Genomic DNA, 27896 nt, shown 5'->3' on the forward strand with positions numbered 1-27896 from the left:
ATCCTAAAACCCATAGCTACGGTTAGACTGGACTTTTCTGGATTACAGCTCCATGTGCTTTATGAATAGCGCCAGATAAAGAATTGCTTTTCTATAAGCTTTAATTTACATCACAGAGGTCACATTAAAGAGTGGTTGTGCTTGTAATAATAATATAATAAGGGAGCGTAATGTGTGTGCACATTTATGTCTTTTTTGTGCACACAGTTTTAGTTATGAATCTGCATAGTTTTATGTATCTGGCTCTTTATCTAACTAGCCTAATATTAATCTAATATTAATGTGGAACATGAGCAGAGTCTATAAAGAAAGTGATATTACTGTGCCTTTGAAGAATTCAATTGACAATTCACTTCAAGTAAGTTAGAATGAGTTTCCCCTTAAGCATATGTATGAAGCATATGCAACTCTGTAACTGATTTGGCAAGTGAAACATTATTCCACAGAGAGAAGACAAGATAGAGAAGGAGCTGCAAGAGCACAACAGATGAAGGAATGAGGCAATGAAGATAGATATTATCAGACTGAGAGATCATAGAAAAGTTTTTTTTTTGTTTTTTTTTTTGAAAGACTGAAGAATGCATATCAATATTAGTCTGTTATTGGCATCCAATAGCATTGGCCAATATGGAGCAATGAATATCAATGGCCGGATCCTATGGGATACTATAATTTCAAATATTGATTTCTGTATACTAACCAGTTAACTCAATGTTTAAAATAAACCTATCAAAAACTGGTTTGGTTCAAATTTGGCTGATTTATGCTGATTGCGTCCTTTGAATGACCAAAATAGGAGAGTTGAAAACAGGAGACCAGGGCAGAAAACATCAAGAATTAGAAAAGATAAAGAAAAATACCTCTTCTGAAAAAATGAAAAACAAAAAACTTTGTACCATACAAGGTGATGGCCAGGAGCAGCTGTGGTCACTTTTGATTCATTGGAGGTTCAGGGAGGAGATGCTTTTTGTTCCCGTTTACTTCTTTGGGCCAGATTTTCCTTCCAGTGGAAATATATGATCATCCAGGCTGACACTCCCTTGTAATCAATCATCACACGACAGTAGTTATTACTAACATCTCAATATTCCTTATTAGTCATCTCCAAAGGGAATGTGAAAAGTCATGTGTTTATCATAATGTAGCAATTACTTGGAAATCACAACATAAAGGTCCCTGGAAATATCTTTAATTCTTGCTCAACAGGCGGTAATTTAAAACTGGGGAAGGACTCCACCACTGAATTTATTTCCCTCAGTAACAAAGCACAGATGATAATAAAACACTGATTAAACAATCAGTTTAGCATAATGATATGCTGGTGAAGAGAAAATGCTTCTGGAGAAACCTGGGCTTTGTTTTAAATAAGATTTAATTGAACTAAATATATATATATATATATTTTTCAATTCATCACACAATTTTATTAAAAAAAGATTGTAGGGTTTTTACCATATACAACGCTTTGAGGTGACTTTTGTGATTTATTTATATATAAATAAAACTGAATTGAATTGAAGTGAACAGTAGGTTGAGATCATTGTACACACAGCTCAGTATAGTACATTTTTAAAAAATTTGATAATAAAACGTGTCCAACAACCAATATTGTCCTGTTTGCAAATAGACTTTTGAGCCCTTTTGAGTCAGTAAGAAAAAATGTAGACATTTCTGTTTAAGTAGAAACAATGTATGTCTATACACCCCAAAGACATGAACTCAAATAAATCAGATTTAGGATTTAGTCACTTTTTTATTAATTTACTTGTAAATGCAAATTCATACACCTTCATTTTAGAAAACAGGCATGATTTTGTAGACTGTGCGCTAAATAGAACAGAAACAATACTTTTTTTTTCCAAATAATTGCTTTAACATTACAAACATTTAATCCGTAGAAAGCTTAGTAAAAAATACAACCATTTTTAAGTATACTGTTGCAGTCATGCATTCATGTGAAAAATAAATTGATTATTTATGGAGAATGTAAATTGTGTTTATGCATGCTGAAAGCTCAAAGTACAATAAAAACTTGCTTTATAACTTTTATTTGAGAGTTTCCTAGCAGTGCTGTAAGCATCACACCCTGTAAGAGTTTAGGAAAGTTCCCGGTGGTGCAATCCTCTGTGATAAAGTGCTTTCATGCAGTGAATTTTAGGGAAAATTATAAACCAAGGGGGAGGAGTGATTAACCTCTCATGGTGTTCATTGCAAGTGGTTTGCTGGAGCATAAACATTTGTTCTCTTAGCCTGGAACTGGGTTAGGCTGCCGGTGGCTATTCAGCAGCGAGGGTTACCCATTCGGCAGTAACAAACAGTTCTGAACAGTCGACACTGGCAGAAAGCACAATAATCACAGCACACGGTGCCTTGAGATTTACAGCTTCCCCACAGGGAAATACAGTTGGCAGGAGGAGGAGGCCGCTTCTTCACACCATATTTGTTCTGAAAGAAAAGGAGAGAGAGAGAAGAAGAAGAAGTTATAACATAGAAAATCATATTTTTAAAACAGGTTGCTGTAAAAAATTAGAAACAATATGTTTATGGAGTTGCTGAACTGTGCAGCTTACCCCCTTTTTTCTACATGCCTGCACAGAGTAGGAGTTGCTCTGAGTCTCATTGCACATGTGCATAGTGACAATAAAAGGCATTCTATTCTATTCTATTACAAAAAAAAACAACAACAAGCACTATTAATGATGTTATGTTACTGAGTGTTTTGACTGAGAATTGTGGCATTTATTAAGTGTGTTTATAAAAGCCAGGCACAAGGACCTGAGGCAAGAGAAAAGAACGGCATCCTGACTGCCAACAGAAAACCACACAGGGTACATTTCTGCCCCTTGAGTGCACAGAAGAATGCATGAGAGGAAAAGCATCTTTGCCAGTAAGTTTTTTCCTTTCTCCTTTTCCATGAGCAAGAGGGTGTGATAAGAGTTCCCTTGCTCTTGTCCACCTTTGATTCTCTGGATGCGGGCAGTTCTCACTGTTCTTTCATATGATCAATTTAAAAGGTCACTCTAAATACTGACATGCCTTGATTGGTTGTATGGTTTGATCACTGACACACTGATCACTGGTTGCAACATTCAGTCCAGCTTGTTCAGTTAATGATAGTAATCAAATCATGGTATATTATAAAACGTTTCATATGTAATATGTTGTTATAAATCTTTCTTTTAATTATTGAATTCTTTAATTTTAATTTGGTTGTTTTAACTGTATTCAAAATTGATTTGATCAACTAAATTACATAATTAAACATAGTTTCCATAGCAAGTTCACTTGTGTAGGGTAGACAGTTTTCATTTTCATTACTTCACTTTAAAAACTAGTATATTAAATGAAAAACTATAATATAATGACGCTATATGATAAAAGGTAATGGAACCCAGTATTATATCAATACCATGGTATTATTATTATTATTATTATTATTAATAATAATAATAATATTAATAATAATAATAATAATAATAATAATAATAATAATAATAATAATAATTTTTTGAAACAACCTTTTTCTGTTTCTTTGGTTTCTTGCTCTTCTTTGCAGATTTTGGTAACTCTGGAAGAGAAAATTAAGAATTGCAATTATTAGAAAATGTGTTAGAAAAGAAAAGTGTCATCAGCATAGATGATACATGATGATCCTTTCAAACTTACCTACAATAACCACAGGGGGTGAGTCTATTTCTAGATTTTGAGACAAAGCATTAGATGCAGAAACTCTGCTGGTGGAGAGTCTCTCATCTGGGATCATGTGGGCACAGCCGAGGAAGTAGTCTGTCGCAGCCAGAAGAAAGCAACTTAGCAGCAGTGAGATGTGCATCTTTCTGTGAAAACAAAAACGAGTAATGGATGTCTGTTAGATAAACAGCACATCAGGAACTCACTCTGCAGGAGGGGGAGATATAGGAGAGGTGGAGTAAAATCTCAGCCTGGGCGTCTATTTTCTTGTGTAGTCTGGAAGATGAGTGGATGACGAGGTGGGTGCAGTTTTATCTGTGGTGGGGTCGGGTGGACTGTCCTGGGCTCTGCGGGGCAAGGTGGCGCTGCCAAACTAGGCCCCAGTCCAATGGGGCCTGGCCCCCCCCTTTCCCTGGCGGGTTGCAGAGTATCCCTCTTCCCGCTCCACCACAATCACCCACACATGCAGGGCCTTGGGGTAAAGATGTGTCACCAGGGTACAGAGGAGGCATCCCCCCCCCCCCTCTGTCCCGTTCTGGCTGCCTGTGCCTCAATTTTATCCCACAACTTAGACATTCACATTACTCACACTCTCATAACACATACATATAGGATCTTGAGGGTGGGCACGCTACACGGTATCCAAAAGACCATCAGGGTGTACACCTCACCCCTGGCATCGTTGCCCACCTCTCAATTTTAAATACATGTAGACACTGAGGGCTATCAGGAGGGGCTATGCGCTTACCTGCTGCTCTCTGGCAGGTAGCTCCATGCCCTCCTGGGTTTTAAATGCACCTTAGAACACACATGCATCAACACTACAATGAGCGGGCAGAGGGAGGTTTGGAGTCTTCTCTCACCCCCATTCTCTGCGGCCTGCTGGAGCGGGGGGCTAAGAGGAGGAGTTGGCCGTCCGATTGGGGTCTGGTGTGTGGGGCCTCCCTGCTGCTGCGGAGCCAAGCCGGGGCAGTCTGCTTCTCCCCACCCCAGGGAAAAGGGTAACACTACCTGGGTTTGGGTGCAGTTTCCCCCTCCAGGGGTAAGGGTACCTAGACCTGGGGCTTAGAGTACGCTTGGGGAGTGTGATCGTGTGTACAGCGTCTCTTTATGTCTGTCTCCACGTTGGTTGAGTGTGGAGTAAGTGTATATGAGAGCATGAGGGTGGGAATGGATGTTTGTATCTGTGTGTGCCTGTATGTCTGTTTCTATATGTCAGGTTGGGTATCAGACGCCACCTCTCTAGGGACATCTCAGGTCCTCCAAGGTATGGAGGCCTATCTCCCCCCACCACTTCCCCTGCCAGTGGCAGACTCCCTCAGACATCGGTGCATTGGTGTTTTTTTGTGTCTGGGGATGGGCGTCCGGGTACACACCGGCTCACTCCTTGGTGGCTGCTTGTCGGGGCCTGGAGCCTGGGGCTCGCTCGGGCCACTTCGGGGGTGGGGTGCCCTCAGCCTCTCGGCCTGGGGCTCGGTCAGGCGGAGCTCACGGGCACGTCACTGCAACCCCCCCTGGCTTCTGCTCCGCGGCTGCTGAGTGAGCCCTCATCTGGGACTCTCCTCAGCTCCTTCTGGGATAGTGGCGCGGCTGCCCCTCTGTTGGTCTTCCTTGGTCTCTTGTGTTCTGGGGGCCTCTGGATGTCTGGAGTCTTGATCTCCCCCATACCTGCTTCATGCCCTGGAGGACGGGGCTGTGGCCCCCCCACACCCTCTAGCAGATCATTACATGCATCTTTCTTCGCCTTCAGACAATAATTCTAATGGCAAAAGGGCCAAATCCGGACAGGCAAAAAAAAAAAAAGAAAAAAAAAAAGATAAACAGCACATCTGTTTATCTGTAATTTGAAAACAATAACTACATTTTAAAAACATCACTAGAAAAACAGTAAATTGGCCTGATGAGAAGTGTTTTAACTTCAAATAAGCTTTCTCATCATATCTGTTAATGAAAGATATTTATATTTAAGATATTATATTTAATACATGTTTTACTGTGATAAATCTGTTTACTTTATTCTCTGCTTTATCAGTTTGTCTGCACACAAAGTAAAAACAGACAGCAAAGAAAAATGAAATGAAAGTAGCTCAAAAATGATGCTGTTCTTTGAAACACAAGGCAATCCGTATAAGCTCCTACAATGAAATGCAAATATTTCAAGCACAGTCAATGGGTTTTTTTCTCCTTCCATTTTTTAGAAAATAAACAATTGTGGTGTCCCCAGAGAGGTGGCGTCTGATACCCAACCTGACATATAGACACAGACATACAGGCACACACAGACACAAACATCCATTCCCACCCTCATGCTCTCATATGCACTCACTCCACACTCAACCAACGTGGAGACAGACATAAAGAGACGCTGTACACACAATCACACTCCCCAAGCGTACTCTACAAACCGGGTCTAGGTACCCTTGCCCCTGGAGGGGGGAATTGCACCCAGACCCAGGTGGTGTTACCCTTTTCCCTGCGGTGGGGAGAGGCAGACCACCCCGACTCCGCAGCAGCAGGGAGGCCCCACACCCCAGACCGCAGTCGGACGGCCAACTCCTCCTACTAGCCCTCCCGCTCCAGCAGGCCGCAGAGAATGGTTTGGAGGCCTATCTCCACCCACCACCACTTCCCCTGCCGGTGGCGGACTCCCTCAGGTGTCGGTGTGTTGGTGGTTCTTTGTGTCTGGGGGTGGGCGTCCGGGTACACACCGGCTCACTCCTTGGCGGCCGCTTGTCGGGGCCTGGGGCCTGGGGCTCGCTCGGGCCCCCTTTGGAGGTGGGGTGCCCCCGGCCTCTCGGCCTAGGGCTCGGTCACTCAGGCGCAGCTGGGGGCCGGCGGAGCTCACGGGCGCGTCACTGCAACCCCCCCTGGCTTCTGCTCCGCGGCTGCTGAGTGAGCCCTCATCTGGGACTCTCCTCAGCTCTTACTGGAACAGTGGCGCGGCTGCCCCTCTGTTGGTCTTCCATGGTCTCTTGTGTTCTGGGGGCCTCTGGATGTCTGGAGTTTTGATCTCCTCCATACCCGCTTCACACCCTGGAGGACGGGGCTGTGGCCCCCCCACACTCCCTAGCAGATCATTACATGGAGAAACCTTTGGAATGCAAGCATGCTGATCCACACAGGTATGCACACATGGGTATTCACAGACGCGGACTAAAGCTTTCTTGGCTGCTGCCTCAAAGCACACTGTGCGCTGTCTATCTTGCGTGCTGCACAATATCGTTTATTACTTAGTAAATACTGATATCTATGACTAGCTAGTTTATTGTGATGGTGCTTTGTTTTCTCTATTATTATGTTGCTCTTTGTTGTTTGCTGTCTCCTCTGTTTGTTTGTTTGTTTGTTTGTTTTTTCTCCATACAGGTGACCCAGGAGTTTTTTTTTTTTTTTTTTTTTTTTTTTTGTCTCTCTTCCCCCCCCTTCTCACCGTCTCTTCTCCCCTTGGGTTTTCTTTCTTTCTCTCCCCCTCTCTCTCTCATTCATTCCCCCTGTCCTATTTATTAAAAAAAAAAAAAAAAAAAAAAATGACAAAGGATGAACTGAAGCTCTGCCATCACGTAATGTCGCATACTGCTGTTTCTGATGTCATTTAAAAAAAAAAAAAAAAAAAAAAAAAAAAAAAAAAAATAAACAATTGTGATAATGCTTCAGTGGTATTTTTAAAAAAATAAGTTATCCATCTAAATTTTATTAAAGCTTAAAACGTGCGTAAAAAAGTGAATAGTCTCTTTGACTCTCGGGTAGACTGTGCTTCAGTTTTGGTGACTGCTTTTAGTATTTTCTCCATCCTGTTGTTACTGAGCACTGAGTTGCACTCCACCTGGTCACTTTTGACATTTCAGCTGAGTGCAGTCAGGATAATCTACAGAGAACCAGTAATCAATTTTCTTATTTAGGATCGGGGGGATTTCAGCTATTCCAGCAACAACTGAATTTTTGGTCAAGCTGTCTGTCCAACACTAGACAGGTGAATTTCGAATCAGCAGTTAGCTTCAGAAGCATGTCTTTGGACTATGGGAAGTAACCAGATAACCTTAGGGAAAGCTACACAGGCTCAGCAAAAAAAAAAAAAAAAAGGCTCCACACAGAAAGGCTTCAGCTGAGTCGGAGGTTTTTACTCTGTTATTGTATTTCAGTGTGTTTCAGATTAGCAACAAATACACATTTTACGTTCCAAAACAATGTTTTTCTGTCTGTACAAAAGGTTTTGCTGTATTTTTCATACTGATCAAATACTAATTAATATAAATAACATCATAGATACACTCTGCACAGAAAGCAACAGCTCTGGTGGGGAGTGTAATTTGAACTGTTGGGAAGGATTACTACTTTGAGGTCAGTGAGAAGGTTTAGTCGGGCTCTATGTTTTCCTTTTACTTTTCATTGTGATCATTATCTGGACTTAAATATCACAGTTTGTTCATTTCTAAAGGTTTGGTGTGAGCAGTGTCTATTTTGTTTTCAGGGAAAGGCTGTAAAAATAATTTGCATGCAAATATTTGATGAGGAAAAAGGAAGAAACAAGGAAATTATGAATGTTAACAGTACTTTTACACAGTGCTTTAAAAGTATACATAAAATAAACCTAGACTGAATTTTGTTGTTTTGTTCATACTTATTTTTAAAGTTTTTGTACATCATAGTTGTATGTTACACCTTTTTCTGGCTTTTAATTTAGGATGACTAGAAATGTAAGAATGACCAGTGGTGCAATATGACATTATTATTATTATTATTATTATTATTATTATTATTATTATATCTAATCATATCAGTGTCACACAACCAAAACAAATCTAAATTGTGAAATCTATCCTCAAAAAATCCAAAATCCTAAACAGTCTCATGAATTTTTATTTTATGCATGTTATTCTTAATTTGAGATTGCCTTTCTATTTTTTTTCTGCAAATGAAATCCATATCATAAATGGAAAACACCAACCAAATTCTGTGCACCATCCCAGTTACTCCTTCCTTTGGCAACTGAACAAGAAATTTCCATACCCTCACCACTGAAGTTCACCTCTGTGCTTTAAAAGACATGGCTCCTATAACATATGCTTGAAATATTGTTCAGCTAATAGTTTTATTCATCACAGACTCAAGAACTCTTCCAGCTGATTCTGCCTTGACTTAAATAGCCTAGGCTGTATAAATCCCATATGTTCAGAGACCAAACCAAAATAGTTTTAAAAACACAGTTTTATAGCAGTTTTTTTTTATAGGGGACTTGCCTTTAATATCAGGTTGTTTTTGTACTGACTGCTAGTAGTTTATTTCAATTTAATTCTCCATCACATGGTGGTTAACCTGATTTAAAAACCTGTTTTGAAAAGCATCATCATTTTTATTATTATTTAATATAAATTAAACAAGTTGGGGCATATTTCCTATTTCCAATACAATTTCCAAATATAATTACAAAATTGATTGTAATTAACTATCACAGGATGGTTTTCCACCTTGCGTCAGTCCAGCTTAAAATAGTCCAGGCCCAGCTTATAACTTTTTTTTTTTGCATGGTAAAGGTTTAACTGACATATGTGGATGTGGTGACAAAATGTGTTCACTGACAATGGTTTTCACTACAGAATGGTGTCTGTTTTTAATGCTGTGCTTCGTGAGGGCCCCTAAATTCTTGGCAATTTTATGCTGAGAAATGTTATTCTTACATTATTGAACTATTTGACCACACAGTCTTTCACAGAGTGGCAAACCGCACCCCATCTTTACTTCTGAAACACTCTCTGAGATGCTCTTTTAATACCCATGTTTAATACTCATGTTACTGATTTGCCAGATTAGTTGGCAGATGTTCCACCAGATGTTCTCTGCATTGCACAACTTCCCCACTTTTAATTGCAATTAAATGCTGCTGGCGTCAAATTCAAGACTCAGTAGACATGTTTTTAAAACACAAAAAAAAATGTAAAAAACTGTCACTTATTAATATTTTACAGTGTGGTGACATTTTTGGAAACATTAAGCTCAAATAAAATAGGTGAAATCACTTTCCTTTGCTTCAATCCAGATAATCCATGCTTTTACCCACAAATGTGGATTTCTATTAGACATTGATGGCACTAAATTTACCATCAGTATATATTAAGTTATGCTTTAAGAGGTCTTACAGTAAAGTGACTTGCATTCATTATCAAGAGGAGGTCTGCTAATGTTCATCCTAATCCTTTTCTTGCATTCCCTGCCCAAACAGCAGCTGCAAAATGATTTAATCTCTCAAAGGAGTAAGGGTTGAAAATCACGACCCTTGCCAACTCAAATTCCTGAATACTCATTTTGTAACTAGCCAAAATATGTGGAATAAACAAACAACTAAATCAACTAAAACAATAAGATATACACAAGAATTTTTGACAAAGAAGATCTGAGTCGTTCGCAACTCATGCCAAGTGGACTTGGCGTGAATTCAAAGGTGACCATAATCACCGTGATATAATAAAAACACATTTTAGCACCTTCTCCCACAGATCTGATAGAAATTAATTTTAAATTGAGTACAGTGTTAAGAGCTAAGCATTTCCTTTGAAAGCAGGGCAAACATAAAAGGAATGCCAAACACATACACTAAGTCAAAAAGCACCTAAAACCACCTTAATATGGCTCCTTTCCTGCATCTGGATAGACTTTAGCACGTCAGCTGAGGATCATGGATGCTGCTTCTCATGAGGTTTTGGAAACCACATTATACTGCATTGAGACATTTCAAAGCGGAATGATTTAAAGAGGTGAAATGATGACAGTAAATGCAGAGGGAAGGTTAACAATCAACAAAAAATATGTACAGATGTGCAGGCAAAATATGAAGTGCAAAGTCTTTTTTCTCTCACGGCAGTATTTTGTTCTTAGAAAAAAATCCTAAAAGGTGATTTGTAGGCTAAGACAAGGGTGATACAAATTTCATAAAACTTTAGGAGCATATTTCAGTATGAAGTAGGTCTAATGACTTCTTAAGACATTTTGTTTATATATTTTTGTTATCATCAAATCATCAAATAATTGTTTATTGCAAAGGTAATCATTTATGTGGAAAGAGATTTTTTTTCTTTTCCCGACTCAGCTCATCCAATTAAACTAAATTCAATTTTATTTATACACATGCCAAATCAAAACAACAATCGCCTCAAGGAGCTTATATTGTAAGGCAGGCCCTACAATAATACATACAGAGAAAATCCATGTCTAATGTTGTATTTCTCTTTCACTCACTCTCTTGCTCAACATATGAAGAGTTAGAAAATAGAAAAGCTAAAAGTTACACCCCTGATCTTGTAAGGTTAAATGTGAGGTGAAAGCTACGTAATAATCCAATGATTATTCATGATCCAAGTCAAGACAAAAAGCCTCGAATTCCATAAATATACCAACAGAATACATCAACATTTTCAACTCCATGAACTACAAGGATTACTTGATGAAACACCTCTAGAGAGAACTCCTGAAATAAGTCATTCAAAAGTCATGTGTATTAAAAATAGAAAAAAAAGGAGGTATGTTTACAGCCAAATTCAGCATGCAGTGGAAACACCACAAATCAACTAAAATTATCTTTAAGAGAGCTTTGTGAAAGTAGTTCACCTAAACACAGTCTAACTCTCTCTTATGACAAGCTCCACCAATTTAAAAAAGGCAATTATGATATATCCATAGGACACGAAAAAATTTTTTCTTGAAAAATGCATAAATACAAATCAGTGAATGAATTAATGAATGAACAGATAAACAAACAAATTAATGGCCTATAATTCTGGTCATCTGATATATTTGTCATGTGGTGCTGAATGGAAAGCTCCTTTAAAATGTACCTTTCATGTTGCAATATCATGTTGCAGAATGCCAAATCTTTATTACTGCTGTTTATGTAGTTTAGATTGTGGATTCTATTCCTAAGATGTTTTTAATAAAAACATATAAAAAATAATTATTATTATTTTTGAGAGTTCTGGATCAACCAGTCAACTGGTGCACGGGAATGGCAGCTTTACAACCTAAATTCTAATTTTAAAGAAATTTCTCAGCTTGAACATCTGTTTTGTAGAACAGCAGAGAAAAGCTGCTCTATTTGCTTTTCTCTACATTTTAACCTTTGGCTCTATTTCTAAACAGAAAAATAATCAGAGTCATGCATTAAATTGATATTTGGCAGGTGGGGGGTACTCTAGGATAAGATGTTGCTCTTGAGCATTGGGAAAAGAATTTAGATAAACTCATGAATAAATAAGAATAATTCCTATTGAAAGCGCCAGTAGATTTTCTTTGTATACACACTTTGAGCAGCTGACATGTCCTGCTGCTACTCCCATGTTTCCTGGTGGATTTTAATACAACTGAATTTATCAAATTATAAGCAGGCATTACATGATGACTGATTTCCCACCTTTAGGCACTACAAAGCTGTTATGAAGGTGGAATTCAGTAAGTAAATCACCTTAAATTTGATTTGATATGCATTGCTCTTGATGTCATTTAATTCCGACCATCAAATGTTACTGAGCAGTCCTCTCATTTTTTTGTCCTCTCTGAATGATGTTATCTCACTACCAGAAGGATTACAGTCCAAACAACACAGAAACAGTCTGTGTGTTTGCTCATATTTGTTGAGCTGAAATGAGCTGCTGCATTTGAAATTTCCTGCCATTTATAAAACAAAAAAAACCTTTAAAAAAATACTGCTTCATTTTCCTCTTCCTCTTTTGTAGCTGTTAGCTTCTGTTATTGGTTCCTCCACTTAGGTTCAAATCTTGTGAAGACATGTACATGGAGTAAACTACAGATACCTGAAAATTCTACCTAAACACAGTAATGAATATTTGTACTTTGTTACTTCCCACCTCCTAAACGGACCTGTGTTTGAGTGAGTTTTCATTCAGCTGTGAGATGGTTTTCCATTTGGCTTTGCACACTTCTATTTATCTTCAAATTTTGTGGCACATGTCTATTTCAGGGACATAACATCTGTGTTAAAAGACACAGATGTCATAGCTGTCAAAACTGTCATACTAGACACTCAGAGAATCCAGGGTTTCCTACCTAGCCATAAACTAATTTGCTTACTCAGAGATCTACAAAGATTACCCCCACCTCAACAGGCTGATGCCCACTGTTTTCGCTCTCCTTTTGCCTCTTAAACACACGTGCACCTCATAATTGATGCCTTGTGTGCAGGACGAAGAAAGAATCATATCAGCACAGTATTCTGTTGCTAGAAATGTTACATCATCCCAGATGATTTGTAGCTTAAGGTAGAGTAACATATAACTAACGTTTCAATGGTATTTGACTGATTATATTACAGTAAAGTAGTCCTAACTATGTCAGTTCACTTTTGACTTGCACATCAGTCAACTAACAATTACTGTTATATTACTGTCATACCTTAATGTGGCTAGAAAAAAAAGTTTTTGTTTTTTGTTGATGCCTAAACTCAATTTTCTGCCTTAGATGGTCTTTTATAATTAAGAAAGCAAAGATTTTGGTTCATCTTTTGACCACATATGCACCAATACCACTTCATGATGAACATTTTTCAAAAAAAGATCCCAAATTCACACACCATGAGATGCACACATTCATACCTGGAGTAAGTTTTTTTTCTTTTTTGTGTCATAGTTGGAGAAATTACAGCATTATAGTTGCTCAGAAAAACCCTCTTGACCTCGCTGCTGTGTCACATACTGAACGAATTATGTAATTTACGTACCCCTAAGGTGACCCTTGAACACAAGATTATGCACCTTGACAAGAAACACATTTCTTCTGCCATCACGTTCCCTCTACACGATTAGATGTGTGTTTGTAAGTGCATGTTAAGACTGAAAGGCTTAGCTGCGTAGAAAAAAATGCACACTAAGAGAGGCACACAGGAATGGCTTATCTTATCATTCGTACACCCTTCATGTTCTCTCAAATACACAAAAGAAGAGGTTTCTTTTACAATAATACCAACATATTATTATAAATAGCCAAAGAAAAAAGGGGATCTAAAACTAGAAAAACTGTGCATTAAGTTAATTGAGATAAAGAAAATATGAGGATAAAAATAAGGCAAGGTTCAGCTACACTTTGAATAAAACTGGACTCTCCAAGCTAATCCAATAATTTGAGGTTTTGGATAACGAGCTCAAATTATGTCATTATAACACTACAGTAACTATGTATTTGTATTTTTTAATTAAACAAGTGTCAATACCATCAACGGCTAAATGGACAAAATCATTTGAATGTTTTCTTTTGCTTTAAAGAGAAAAGAAAATCCACCCAATATTTTTCTTATCCATTACAACACGTAGAGAGAAAGTTCACCCATTCAGTTTTAAAATGAAATATTAGCTTCAAATAACCCTAAAAAATGTCCTTTCAATGTGCCAATAAAAATCAAACTTTTAGCCTCAGTCTTAAACACAGACAAACGTTTATCATGTTTTAGGGATAAAGGAAGGTCAGTGCCTTCAAAAACAACTCTTTAAGGCCAGCAGCGTTTTGTGTGTGTGTTCTGTGACGTGTTTCTCATACTTTTCATAATCCTTATCCTTGAGTTTGATTTTTTACCAGATGGATTTGCTCTGACTGTCCAAGTGCCAGAATCCAAAAGAGAGATCATTTTAGATTAAAATGGTTTCTGCGCTTGTCTAAGTTGCCCTGAACTGCAACTGTTTTACTATTTTGTTTTGTTTTTCTTTTCTATTTTTACATTTTCTAGGAGCTCCAGCTTCTAAATATGTTTTTCAGGTTTCAAAATCTGAACGTTACTGGAATATAAAATATTTGTCTTTCATTCATTCATTTCATTCATTTATTTATTCATTTTCAGGCACAACAAATACCTATATTGAACATAAAATACACAAAACAAAAAACAAAACTTGCCTGAAAAAGGAGTGGGACGAAGAAAACTTATTAAATCCCACCCCTATACTCACTCATCAACAAAAAAAAACAATAAACTTCCCGCAGCTACGCCCATCATTGCATACAGACCCATCAACAGCCCCGGGCAGATACAAGCATCTAAGCGGCAGCTCGCAACCAACAATTAGAGCCTTCATAACTGAATACAGAATATATAAATTATAAATTGCATTACCACAGGTAACAGGCAGTAATAACTACAAGTAACAGACACACATACATATACATACATATATATCTACACACACAAGTACATATATGTACATACATACGCACACTTTATTTTTTATTTTTTATTTTGGAATCCATACCAGCAATGGTAAGAGGACAGACATTACAGAGCACACTAAAACCCATCATTGAGTATACTGTGACCAGACCAACTGTTTGTAGAGAAATTTAAATCTATGAATATTTTTGCATTGTTTCAATTGTAAACTCAGACTGTTCCAGATTTTCACACCACATACAGACACGCAAAAGCCTTTACGGGTTGTTCGAGTTCTGGGTAATTTGAATTCTCCAAAGCCTCTCACATTATAAACCTTTTCTCGAATTTCAAATCTAGTTTGTAAATTTGCCGGTAAAAGTTTAGTAAAAGCTTTATACAAAATTATGGATGTATTGTAATTAACCAGATCCTGGAATTTAAGTAACTTTGCCTGAAGAAAGAATTTGTGAGTATGATCTAGATAACCAGCCTTGTGAATAATACGCAGTGCTCGTTTCTGTACTGTGACTAATGGATTAGTTGTATTTTTATATGTATTTCCCCACACTTCCACACAATATGTAAGATATGGAAGAACCAGGGTACAGTACAGAGTACGAAGTGCATCTTTATCAAGGAATTGTTTCACTTTGTTCAAAACTGCGAGGCTTCTGGAAATTTTGGTTTTTATGTGTCTGACGTGGGGTTTCCATGAAATTTTGTTATCAATTATAACTCCCAAAAATTTGTTTTCACTCACATTATCAATTGGTACACCTTCAATGATAATTGGTAATTCTATATTATATTTTAAATTACCAAAAAACATTGCTTTAGTTTTATTTATATTTAATGATAATTTATTTATGTCCATCCATTTTTTTATTAATTTTAGCTCCCTGTTTACAGTCATTACAAGATCAGTATAATCATCGCTACTGAAAAATATGTTGGTGTCATCTGCGAACAGTATGAGTTTAAGTACTTGAGAAACATCAAAAATATCATTTATGTATACATTGAAAAGTTTTGGTCCCAACACTGACCCTTGGGGAACACCACATGTAATACCAAGTTTCTCTGAATGGTAATGCCCTATGCTAACATATTGTTCCCGACCTGTTAGGTAACTTTTTAACCAGTTACCAGCTTTCCCTCGAATACCATATCTTTCCAATTTATCCAGTAAAATTGAGTGATTGATTGTGTCGAAGGCCTTTTTGAGGTCAACAAAAATACCAACTGCATATTTATTTTTATCCAGTGTATCAGTAATTTCTTCTACTGCCTCAATTATCGCCATTGAAGTGGTTCTTTGCGTTCTGAAACCATACTGACCAACATTTATTATTTGATGTTTTTCAAGGAATTTTTCTAATCTTGAATTAAAAAGTTTTTCTAGAATTTTTGAGAATTGAGGCAGTAGAGAAATAGGCCTATAATTGGTAAAACTGTGTTTGTCATTACTTTTATATAGTGGTATTACTTTCGCAATTTTCATTTTTTTTGGAAAACAACCGGACTGAAATGATAAATTACAGATATATGTTAAGGGACTAGCAATATTCAGAATAACCTGTTTAACTACAGACATATTTATGTCATGATAATCCATTGAAGACTTACTTTTACATCTTAATGTGATATTTATTACTTCTTGCTCATTTGTAGCTGAGAGGAACAGTGAAAAGGGATTTGATTTTATATTACTGATATTTTCATTTTTATGACACGGGATGTCCGCTGCTAGTTCAGGGCCAACATTTATGAAGAATTTATTGAACCCATCGACAATATTACTCATGTTGTGATTTTCACCATTTGCATCAGTTAAAATATTCAGGATATGATGTTCCAGAAGATCCTTGTTTAATTAAGTTGTTTAACACATCCCAAGTTTATATTGTTTTTATTTTCATATAATCTTCTTCTATAATAAAGTTGTTTGCTCGTTCTTATAATATCAGTCAATTTATTTCTATATGCTTTATATCTTTGTTCCACTTCTTTTGTTTTTACTTTGATAAACTGTTTATACATATTGTTTTTCTTTTTGCAAGCATTAATAATTCCTTTTGTGAGCCAAGGACTTTTTATCTTTTTTTTCTTTGTCATGTGTTCGTTTACAGGACAATGTTTATTGTACCACATAGTAAAAATATCTAGAAAATTATCATAAGCCTTGTCCACATCTGACTCTTCATACACCGAACTCCAATCTTGTTGTGCTAAATCGAAATTGAAGGCATGAATTGCTTCTTCATTTATTGTTCGCTTTGCTATCATGATCTTGGTATCTATTTTTTTTAAATCACAGTCACACAAAGTAAAAACTGGTAAGTGGTCAGTTATATCACAGACAAGCAGACCACTATTAATTTGGAAATCCATGACATTAGTAAAAATGTTGTCAATAATAGTGGCGCTATGTGAAGTTATTCTGCTTGGCTTTGTTATTGTTGGATATAGTGATAAGCTGTACATTGTGTCAGTAAAGTCATCAATGGCTTTTAACCTTGTTGGATTTAGCAAATCAATGTTAAAATCACCACAGATAAATAGTAATTTTTGGTTCACCGAAGCAAACGTTTTTTCTATCCATTCATTAAAAGTGTCAATACTTGAACTGGGTGTCCGATATATACAACTTATTATAACATTTCTCTTTTTTTCATTCATAATCTCAATAGTCAAACATTCCAAAATTCCATCCATAGCCATAGACATAGTTGTTACAACATTATATTTTATAGAGTTATGAACATATATAGCAACCCCGCCGCCCGCCTTATTTAATCTATTCATGTATTTTAAATCATATCCATTCAAACAAAAATCTATTCCTTTATCGACATTGAACCAAGTTTCAGTGATGGCTATAACACTAAAGGGGCGAGAAAATTGTTGCAAATAGTCCTTAATGAAATCAAAATTAGAGTACATACTTCTGCTGTTAAAGTGAATTAATGAGAGCTTCCCGTCTAGGTTAATTTCTTTTTCATATTGTTCCTGAGTGAAATAATTACAATTTTTAACAAAAGAAGAGAGAAAGTTACTTTCAGAATCTATTTCTGGATCTATTATATTATGCTCCTTATATTCACAATCTAGATCAATTACTTTCTGTTGAAGAACTAATTTCAACGTGTCCATGTCATTTCCTGGTGTAATTGATACATTGGTGTCAGTTATACTTGTCCAGATCCTCCATGTTCCTCACTATCAGTACTTTTGCCTCTTCTGGTGTCCCGTTTAGCTTAATGAAAATCTTACAGTTTGTTACCCATGTATGTTGTATTTTACCGTTCTTCTTCAGTTGCCTTGCCTTCCTCGCGATGTCTGCGTTTTTTCGTGTCAGATGCTCATTAATGAAAACGTCCGTGCCTTTCAGTTTGCGTCCTTGTTTCAGCAGTGCGACCTTGTTCTTCCGATTGACAAATCTCATAATGATGGCCGGCAGTCTGTCACTCCTCCTGGGCAGTGAGTGACATGCTTCTATGTGCTCCAGGTCCATCTCTATCCCCTTGCTTTGGAGGAAGGACGCCACCTGTTGCTCTACCGAGCGGGTCTCCTCGTCGCTGGGCTCCCCGACGTTCCCGGCCACCGCGCGCGCGTACGAGCGCGGCTTGATTTTAATACCGCTGATGACCACGTCGTTCGTACGGGTGTACTGCTCCAGCTCATCCACCCGCCGCTCGAGATCCATGATCCGTCTGTCCTTCTCGGCATTTTGGAGGCGTAGCTGTTTTACCTCCTCCAGAAGCCCCAGAAGCAGCTCCTGCTGTGCCCTGACTGCGGCCACGTCTCCGCACAGCGCTCCGAGGGAGGTTTTAATGTCCTCAACCTCCTCTGGTGTTGGGCCTTTCTTGGGTGGTATACTGAAGCGAGAGCACGAGGCGGCCACCACGAGGGACCCGGAAGCGGAATTTCTGATGATGGCGCCTGGCTAGGCCTGCTGGCTGATGGTGGAGCCTGGCTGTGGCCTGCTGGCTGATGGATTATCTGTCATCAACTATTAGGTTGCAAACAAATGCCACAGTATATAACATATGTCATTTTTATTTTTTGTTTATTTTTTGTATATTACCCTTACTTTAGGAAGCACATCACCGAGTTTATTTTATAGTGTTACCTTGAGATAAACTTATATTAGAAATAGACTTCCTCTTTGTTTTTGTACCAAAAACCTTTTTTGTCACTGCTCTTGTTAACGTTTACTCAGAAGAAAAAATTATGTTGTCCAATGTTTTAAAAAAAAATTAGGGGAAAAAAAAGAAGTGCAAGCTTCCATGTTTTTTATTTATTTATTTTTAGAGCTTCTGTAGGCAGTCAAATAGGTCAATCATCTGTGTGTTTTTGTTACTGCGGGCACAGACTATGCAGAGGTCATAATAATATTTTCAAGTGTGAAGGGATAATGAGAACAAATATCCTTTTAAGTGGAATATTTTTAATGCTCATCAACTATAACCATGAAAAGAGGAATGCGTCTTGTGCCTTTATGAAGGGTGGAAAGTATACCTTTAATTATTGATTCCAACATCAAACCAGTTTTTCATCAAATCAACGAATCAAATGCTCAGAGAAACTTTCCAGCCCTTTCCTGCAGCATTCTTCACTTTCACACTGCTGGTTCGTATGTTCAGTCTGTTTCAAATTCTCACGTTCACTAAAATATGTGCATCAAACCTCCACAGCATTCCCATTTTTACAAGCACAGTGGGCTCATTAAAGCCGAACAATGTTGTCTGATACAGCTGGAAACATGCTGATGAAAATCTGATTACACAGAAATGTTCTAATAACTCAATAATAATAATTTAAAAAAAAAAACCATTTAAACAGCAATGACATGGAGTATTAATGAATGTGTCCATAAGAATGCTCCTGAGGTTTTCGGTGAGACACACCTCTGGGGAAGTCTGTGGGGAACTATTAAATTCAAATTCAAATTCAAATTCAAATTTTATTTGTCACGTACACAGTCATACACAGTACGATATGTAGTGAAATGCTTGGACAACTGCTCGTGACCTAAAGAGAACAAAAAAGGAAAAGGCTATGAATAAGATAGGAAATAAATATGAAAAATTAAAAAGGGTAAATTTAACTAGGAAGGAATAAAATATAAATTAAGGTTAAAAATGAAATAACTGTACAACACAAATTAGAATGAAGGGTAAATTTAACTGGGAAGAATAAGATAAATATATAAATTAAAGTTGAAAATAAAATAACTGTACAACAAAATACACAATACACAATATAGAACTATATAAGAATGTATGAAGGAATCTAAATATAAATAAATATATACTCGCATAAGGCGGTGACCGTGTCCGCTTGTGGTGGAATATAAACGGCACTTACAATGACCGATGTAAATTCCCGAGGTAGATAAAAAGGACGACACATGATGGACAGTAGTTCCAGATTTGGTGTGCAGGAGCGTGTGAGAGGAACAACGTTCGCACTGTTGCACCAGTTGTTGTTCACCATTAAACACACGCCGCCTCCCCTTGACTTCCCCGAGTCCCGTGTCCTGTCCATGCGGTGAACCGAGAAGAACTCGGCCGGCTGGATGGCGTGGTCCGGCACCGCTGGGTTCAGCCATGTCTCGGTGAAGCAGAGGAGATTGCAGTCCCGAATGTCTCTCTGGAACTTTATCCTGGCCCTGAGGTCGTCAAGCTTGTTCTCCAGTGACTGGACGTTGGCGAGCAGGATGCTAGGCAGAGGTGTGCGGTGTGCACGAGCTCTCAGCCTGTTCCTGACGCCGGCTCGCTTCCCTCTAGGCCGCCGCCGCTTCCCTTTGTTCTCCCTCGAGATCTCACTCGGCCAGCTCGGATCCGGAGTTAAAAACTTCGAATTGTGAGTACATTGTGTACCAATAGAAACAAGAGTGTCACTGTCATACCTAATGTACCCAATGGTGATGATTTTGCCGATTTAGAAACGCTGAAAACTAACTTAAAAAACAAAGACAAAGAAAAAGTTAAATGCCGTTTCACATTTCTGCTGATTTTCCAGTTGAAAATGAAAAGGTTATATTTGTTAGTACTAAAATCTGACAGCCTTTCATCAGAATCAAATACTGACAACACATAAAGGTGGGGCACCAAATGTGAAGTTCAGTTTATTTCGATTTTCAAAGATGTGATGCAAAGAGTATTCAGAAGTAAGCTACTTCATTTTTGCAGCATGACTAATGCTGCAAATAATCAAATATGGATTAGATAAAATCATAAGGACTGTATCTGAAATTACTGTAAACTTCAAAAGCTGAATGTAAATGAAAATCACTAAATGCTGCAAAATCCTTTACTTTTTAAAAAGTGAATAAAATTCATTTAAATCCACAGTTTTATAGGTTTTACAGTTACAGTATTTTGATTACCTGTCCCCCACACGTGGACATTGTAATACCTGAAAAGTTTTGTTTCTAGATATCACTTCTATAAAACATAGAAAAGAACAAGAGTAAAAGAAAAATCCCCAGCAGACCTCATAACAAAGTTCAGGCTCTCCTGTTCCAAGAAACAACTCTTAAAAAGGCCAAAGTTCAAAGGTCAGCTGCTGAATAATACTAGTGTGGCTCAACCTTTTGTTTGTGTTCGGACCCAGAAATCTGGGAACTGAGAGTGTTTTATCTCTCTCATCAGTGTGTGTGAGGCAGCTTTAAAAGAGAAGACGAGAGGCTTCTGGCAGATTTGGGGTATGACTTCAGGAGGATAAATCAGCCAGACAGTAGTTTTAATGTCTGTGTCTCATCTATCATCTACCATCTGGGGCTACTTTGCACTGCGTGCCTTTTATCTGTTAGTTGTTCCACAGGTAGATGTAAATTATTCTAAATGGCAAAGTGTTTGGAAAAGTGAACAACATTTTCTGATCTTCCTTTAGAATTTAAATATCTTAAAATGAAAATACTACAATATATCAGACCTTCAAGGATTTTTATAATAAGATCCTATTTTTTTTTTCCCATCATGAAATCCAGCATATTAAAGCACTGTAGCCAAGCCACTGTACTACAAACTGCTGATATTTCACACTTCACATATCACATACCCGTGAGTTTAAAAAGCAACAGGAGTTTCATTTTACAAAGTAAATACCAACTTTATTACATTCCCACCATAGCATATTGACAGTAACTGCACGACTGCTAAATTAAGACCTAACATGTCTTGATTTCTGTTCTGTTACAGCATGCTTGAAGACATAGTTATGGAGCGAGAGAGAGCGAGAGAGAGAGAGAGAGAAAGTCACAAATTTGAAACAGAAAACTTAAAAATTTTAATATAAACTCGTTACCTGATGGTAAAGATTGAACTGATGTGCTGTTACATCGCACATTTTATACATGTTTTCATGTTCTGCAGCACACCGACTGAAAATAAATATTTCCAACATTATTGCCAGCTAATAATACTGTCTTAATTGTCAGGAAGATATCTAAGAAACCAGAAAACAGACACAGGTAGTATTTTTTTTCCATCTCCTGCTGCTCTATTAGGTCAAGGTATGTAAAGACACAGTAAGAGGAAGCAGACCAACCAGAAAACCATATCCAGCGAAAGCGTCTATGAGAAAATTCTGACGACTGCTTCTGTGTGCTTATTAAAACTAATCAGCAGCTATAAACCTGTTTGAAGATGGCTAATTATTCAAATGTGTGGCAGCACAAGAATGTACTCAACATTACTGAATGACTGTTGCTCCTGTTTTTTAAGTAAGACTAAGCTTAAAGAAAAGTCTGTCTTTAGCGACCGCCACTAAAATAGGAAGGAAAAATGTATTTATTGAGGACTATATTAAGTGGTAGATTACAGCACTTTCTGGTAGCAGATCCACAAATAAAGTGTGTTTGATTTGTCATACATTTATAACAACCTGCCAACTTGTGCAAAACTGCAAAAGAGTTCCTAGACATGACAGAGACGAATAAGCGATTACGCTCTTCTCAGTTTTATTTGATCATAGTATAGAAACATTTAAATAAAGACAAAGTATAAATTTTATTCCTTGTAATTGTGTTAGGAAATCTTCTCCTATTGAAAGGCAACATTTGTTTTTCAACACTGACTTTGCATGAGATCTTTAATCCCTAACCTTGAAATAATCCTATTCTCCTGGGATTATACATGGACAACACAAAATGAGAGAGAGAAAAAAAAGAAGCTTTTTCTTAATATTTTCAATTCATCTTTGTTTCTATAAGTGATATCTTTGCCTGTTGTGAAGTGTATGAATATTCACTATATTGGGAATGTCGCACCAGACAGCGTCCACTGTTGCTAGCGAGTGCTTAACAATCACTAGTCAATACTTTGTATCCAAAACAAAACTGAAACTCTTACAAAGTGTTTATTTTAAGTAAAAGAAACAAAGCATGCAATACGTCGGTCCATCACAATAAACATCATGTACTGTCACACAGGATCCCAGATGGCACTGGCTTTAACTTGCATTGATTGTTTATAGTTTTTTAACATACTAATTATTAGGTGCCATTTCTTAATTAATATTTCTAATATGATTAACTCAAATAATAAATTATAATGTGTTTTTTTTCTCTATTTAACAACCATAGAAATAAAGATAGGAGAAATTATGTTAAAAACATATGCAAGCGCTGAGACACACATATTTATATTCACTCTTTTAATGTTCTGAGGACGATCATCAGTTTCAGAATGTGTTCTTAAAATATTAGTACACTCTGCAGGTTGCAAAAATTCGGTTTAATATTTTGTAATAATAATATTTAATTTTTTAACATATAATCAAACATAATATAATAAATAATAATAATAATAAAAATATTTATATACATACAATGAAAAGACTGTATATTTCATTATACATGTGAACTGTTATGCATACATATTCTATAGGGCTATTAATGTAATGTATTTAAAAGGGGAAATGAACTGGAGAAATTGATCCTTTACGCTATCCCAGCAGCTCAGACTCAGACCCCTGTGCAGTTTTACATATTCAGTCAGCAATCTGCTGATGTGCTGTTCCTTTGGAGGTTCTACTGACATTTCAAGAAGACTTTTAATGTAAATACAAGAAGCATTGATTATTATTTATTTTTCTTATTATTCATTTCAGTGAATGTCTCGGAACGATGATACCTGACAGCTGCCAATAATGGAACAATACGGTATAGTTGATAGATGGAGCCCTGAGAACACTGGCGCTCTACCGGAAAACAATCGGGAAAACTGCTCTTGTTGTTTCAGTTATACTTCGCTACAGATCTTACTATGAACACGTGTGAAGATGTAATTCGGTCCTCAGTTACCAGTGACGACTTGATCAGCGTCAGTATTTTCGTAATAATTTAGCATTAGTGGTCCGAAACTCTAAGTCACATGACAAAATAAATCAAACACATTGACAACTGAGCTTGAACAATGACTAATTTGTTTCTCATTATTGGTTTAAGATTTTGATTTCAGCTATGTAACTGTGTTGTGCCCGTTGTATTTTACAGGCCACAGCTGGGGAAATCCTGCTAAAACAATTGGCACATGGGAGACAACATTTGAAGGATTTTTTAACAAGCTCATAAAGGATGACTACGGCCGAAATCTTGTTTGTGACTTAAAACAGGATTGAGGAAAAACGATCATAAAAAGCATTTTGAAATTTCTCATACATCAGTGATCCAGGTCTCTGAGCCTCAGATGTCTGTGTTATACTTTCGTTACCGTGTCTTTCCGGCGCTCAAACGATTTCATGGAACATTTCAAACAAAACAAGACAGAAAGAAACTATTTGTCTTACCTGTGTTTGCCAGGCCAGCTGTCTGATAGTATGTCACATTCAGTTTCTCGTTCTTTCTTGTTTCTCGTTTCTCTGCGCTCCTCTTTTCCCCCCCTTTTCCCTGTCTTGCTTCACGTCTTTATTTCTCTGCTACTTTTAAGCAAGTCACCACTCTCCTTTTCTCTCCTCCCTCTCTTTTCCCACACTTCACCTCTGATTTCGTCTTTTTTTTTAAGAATCCTTATTTTTTTTGCCTTGTTTAACTTCCCCCCCTTTAGCTGTCTTGTCCGCCTTCCTCTTTTTCGCTCTGTCTGTAAAAGTTTGCCTTTTTTTTCCAAAACGTCTTTTTATCCTGCCCTCCTCTGTTTCTTCTTTTAGGCAAGGCAAGGCAAGGCAAGTTTATTTGTATAGCACAATTCAACAACAAGGTGATTCAAAGTGCTTTACAGAGACATTAGAAACAAGAACAAATAAAAAGCATGATTTAAAATTGATTAAAACATCTGTTCTTAAGGAGCAATACCTTGCTGTTGATAATGAAGACATACTGGGAGGTTTGTACTGGAGGCGGGACCAGTGCTGCAGTGCTTTGGGGGATGGGAAAGGTCACATTATGCAGAGAATAGACAGATAAATGTAAAACAGACCCTCCAGTGAAGTGCTCTTATGGTAGGCGCTGTCATTATAGCCCTCTTATGCTTAAAAAGCCAGTGTTTGGCCTTTTGTGAAAAATTTCCTTAAATAACTTTCATCTGTTTTATCTGTCTATGATGTCCAATTTAGGAAACTGGCAATCCCCCAGCCTGTCCAGTGTACTTTTGCTTCTGGATGTAATTTTTTGGCATTTAGCGTTCCAATCGGGTCATACAATATAACCTATATCCAGACAACACATTAAGTCTAACTGTAAGCAGGTGCTGATTCTGCTGTGTGTTCATGCTGGAAAAGTGACAAACTCCTTTTCTCAATTCTGTCATCTCCCTCTCATCACCCCCGGCCAGTGAGGCAGAAGGTTGGTCCTCCTGAGAGAGTTCTTCCTTCCCACTGTCACCAAGCACATGCTAATAAGGGGATTCATCTGCTCATTGGGATTCTTTCTTTAATATTTGCAGTCGTCACCTTATATAATATAAAGCTTGTGACTGTTGCTGTGAGCTGATGTTTTTTAATAAAATTGAATAAAATGACACCACTTGGCAGCCATCTTTTTAATATTTCATTTAAACTGTGTGTGTACTGAAACACCAGTCATGTCTGATTAAAGCTGCTTAAAATGATTGCTGATTTTGCCTCAAAATATATTTTAAAAAAAGCTTTGCTTGCCCAGTTCTCAGGGGGAAAAAACACAAATGTTTTGAGATGGAAAGGGACATCTCATCAGAAGCATACCACATAAATTTTTCGAATATGGTGTAAGCAATGTTACAGCATGAGCATGAATGGGTGCCAGTGCAATCATGGTACAAAACTGATCAGATAGTGCGCCACAGTGCAAATGGATAACGATCCAAAGTATACTGGGAAAGCAATCCAAGAGTTTGTCAAGGCAAAGAAATGGGATCGTCTTCAATGGCCAAGTCAGCTTTCACTCAATATAGCATGCTTTTCAGTTAATGAAGTTAAAATTAAAACAGTTAAAATTGAAGGCAGAAAGATCAATAAACAAGAAGCAACTAAAGGAAACTGGCATAAAGGCCTGGCGGAGCATCTCAAGGGAGGAAAAAACAGTATTTGATGATGAATCCGAGACATCAGACAGTCATTTACTGCAAAGGATTTTCATTAAATTTCCATTTTTCATCAATTTTCTGATCAATTTTGAGCATCTGAAAATCATAGGATATGTTTAAAAGGGGCTGTAATTATTACATGATTTATGCAGCATTTCAATAAACCCCTAAATCAAAGCCAGAAATTGCTAATAAATTTAAATTCAGGACTGTTTAAGTGTCAGTTTTCTTTCTTATCTTGTTTTTCATAAATGAAAAGTAAAGTATCACTAAAGATAAAAAGGGGAAATATGACTGTAGCAAATCTTAATTTTTCACAACATGGTGCTAATTTATAAAGAAATCTTTGTATGTCTATGTTTTTTTTTCTTACACAACGTTTAACCTGATTTACTCCAATTAAAGTTGGTTTATTGCTTGGGACCCAAGTAAGGGCAGTGTCCAATTAAGACTAGTTTTATTTCTGGCATCTTCTTCACAGGTTGTCTAGTTAGGAAAAAGAGGGATTTCTGACTTCATCGTCAACATCACAAGTCTCTGTGACTTTGTGATGTAACCAGGTCATAGAACATATAACTTAGTTCATATAACATAGTTTATAAACTGCTGACTCTGATGACTGCTTGTGACAACGTGCACTCAACTTGCTAATGCTGGAAGATGAATTCAGGTCCAAACTTTGTGGGCACTAAATGGATCTACAGAATTGCTTGGCTCTTGGCTCTACTTCCTTGTGGACCAAAGTTTTGGAGAATCAGATGAACAACCAAAAGAGTCAATTTTTTTTAGGTTAATTTTGACAGTCACCATAGCCAGTGGAACCTGTAAAAAGTAGAATAAAGTACCTAAATAAAATTATTATTATTATTATTCTTTTTTTAAATACAGGCTATTCAGACCACAAAATAATATTAAAAATAAAAATAAAATTAGAACAGTAAGACAGAATATAGAAGTTACTGACTTAACATTAATTTGCACTGAATGGGCTCCTTTTTAAAAATAACACTTTTTTTTGTCTTATTTTGTTTTTGTTATTATTTTTGTAATCTACCTGAATTTCATCCATCAAATGAAGAACCCCATATTAAAACGACAAAAATGTATCTGTCCCACTTGAAAAGACTGGTATAGTGATCAGTAAACATCACTGATCTCAAATCTTATGAGTTACTATAAATGACATTAGGAAAACACACGGAGAGGCTACATGTAAAGCAGCTGTGTGCACACACAACAAGGCTTCAAAGACACATATGGCACATACCATTGTTGAGATTAAAAAAAAAACAGAACAAAAAAACCTGACCCCTGCATGCCCACATTTTGGAAATTGGGAAAACTTTGCAACACAGATGGTTTCGCCTTGAACTGAAGCCAGATTTTAATCTCCTCAGATTCAATTTCACTCAGACCAGCAGCATTAATTTCCCGTTTTATTTGCAAAATTGTTGCATTGTACTGTTAATTTTTTTTAAATATAATTTTCTATCACAACTGTATCGTCATTTCTGATTGGAGTAGGCTGCACTCACACAGAATATTTTGGTGAAAGAAGAGTG

At 37.1% G+C, this 27896-nt stretch overlaps 1 protein-coding gene across 3 annotated transcripts; it reads right to left on the bottom strand.

Annotated features, from left to right (window-relative positions):
- Positions 1 to 1720: 1720 nt before the first annotated feature.
- asip1 (agouti signaling protein 1) lies at positions 1721 to 25689 on the bottom strand. 3 transcript variants are annotated; one of them, XM_080890659.1, is made up of 4 exons: positions 24626 to 25689; positions 3667 to 3836; positions 3519 to 3568; positions 1721 to 2445 (listed from the first exon to the last, which is right to left on the bottom strand). In XM_080890659.1, exons 2-4 carry the CDS (start codon positions 3830 to 3832, stop codon positions 2281 to 2283), a joined length of 381 nt encoding a protein of 126 aa, XP_080746785.1. In that variant the 5' UTR covers positions 3833 to 3836; positions 24626 to 25689; the 3' UTR covers positions 1721 to 2280. The 3 variants fall into 3 exon arrangements, with proteins under 3 accessions (XP_080746785.1, XP_080746786.1, XP_080746784.1); XM_080890660.1 differs by lacking the exon at positions 24626 to 25689 and adding an exon at positions 20198 to 20311; XM_080890658.1 differs by lacking the exon at positions 24626 to 25689 and adding an exon at positions 18131 to 18270.
- Between the last annotated feature and the right edge of the window lie 2207 nt (positions 25690 to 27896).

This window comes from Rhamphochromis sp. 'chilingali' (assembly GCF_963969265.1).
Source record: "Rhamphochromis sp. 'chilingali' genome assembly, chromosome: 9".
NCBI classification, from domain to species: Eukaryota; Metazoa; Chordata; class Actinopteri; order Cichliformes; family Cichlidae; genus Rhamphochromis; species Rhamphochromis sp. 'chilingali'.

Bases quoted from the DNA above. Each gene is read 5' to 3' on its own strand.
- asip1 (XM_080890659.1), bottom strand. From the start codon at position 3,832: ATGCACATCTCACTGCTGCTAAGTTGCTTTCTTCTGGCTGCGACAGAC. The intron at 3,569-3,666 runs GTAAGTTTGAAA...TTTCTCTTCCAG, and splicing joins ACCCCCTGTGGTTATTGTAG to AGTTACCAAAATCTGCAAAG. The intron at 2,446-3,518 runs GTTGTTTCAAAA...CTTTTCTTTCAG, and splicing joins AACCAAAGAAACAGAAAAAG to AACAAATATGGTGTGAAGAA.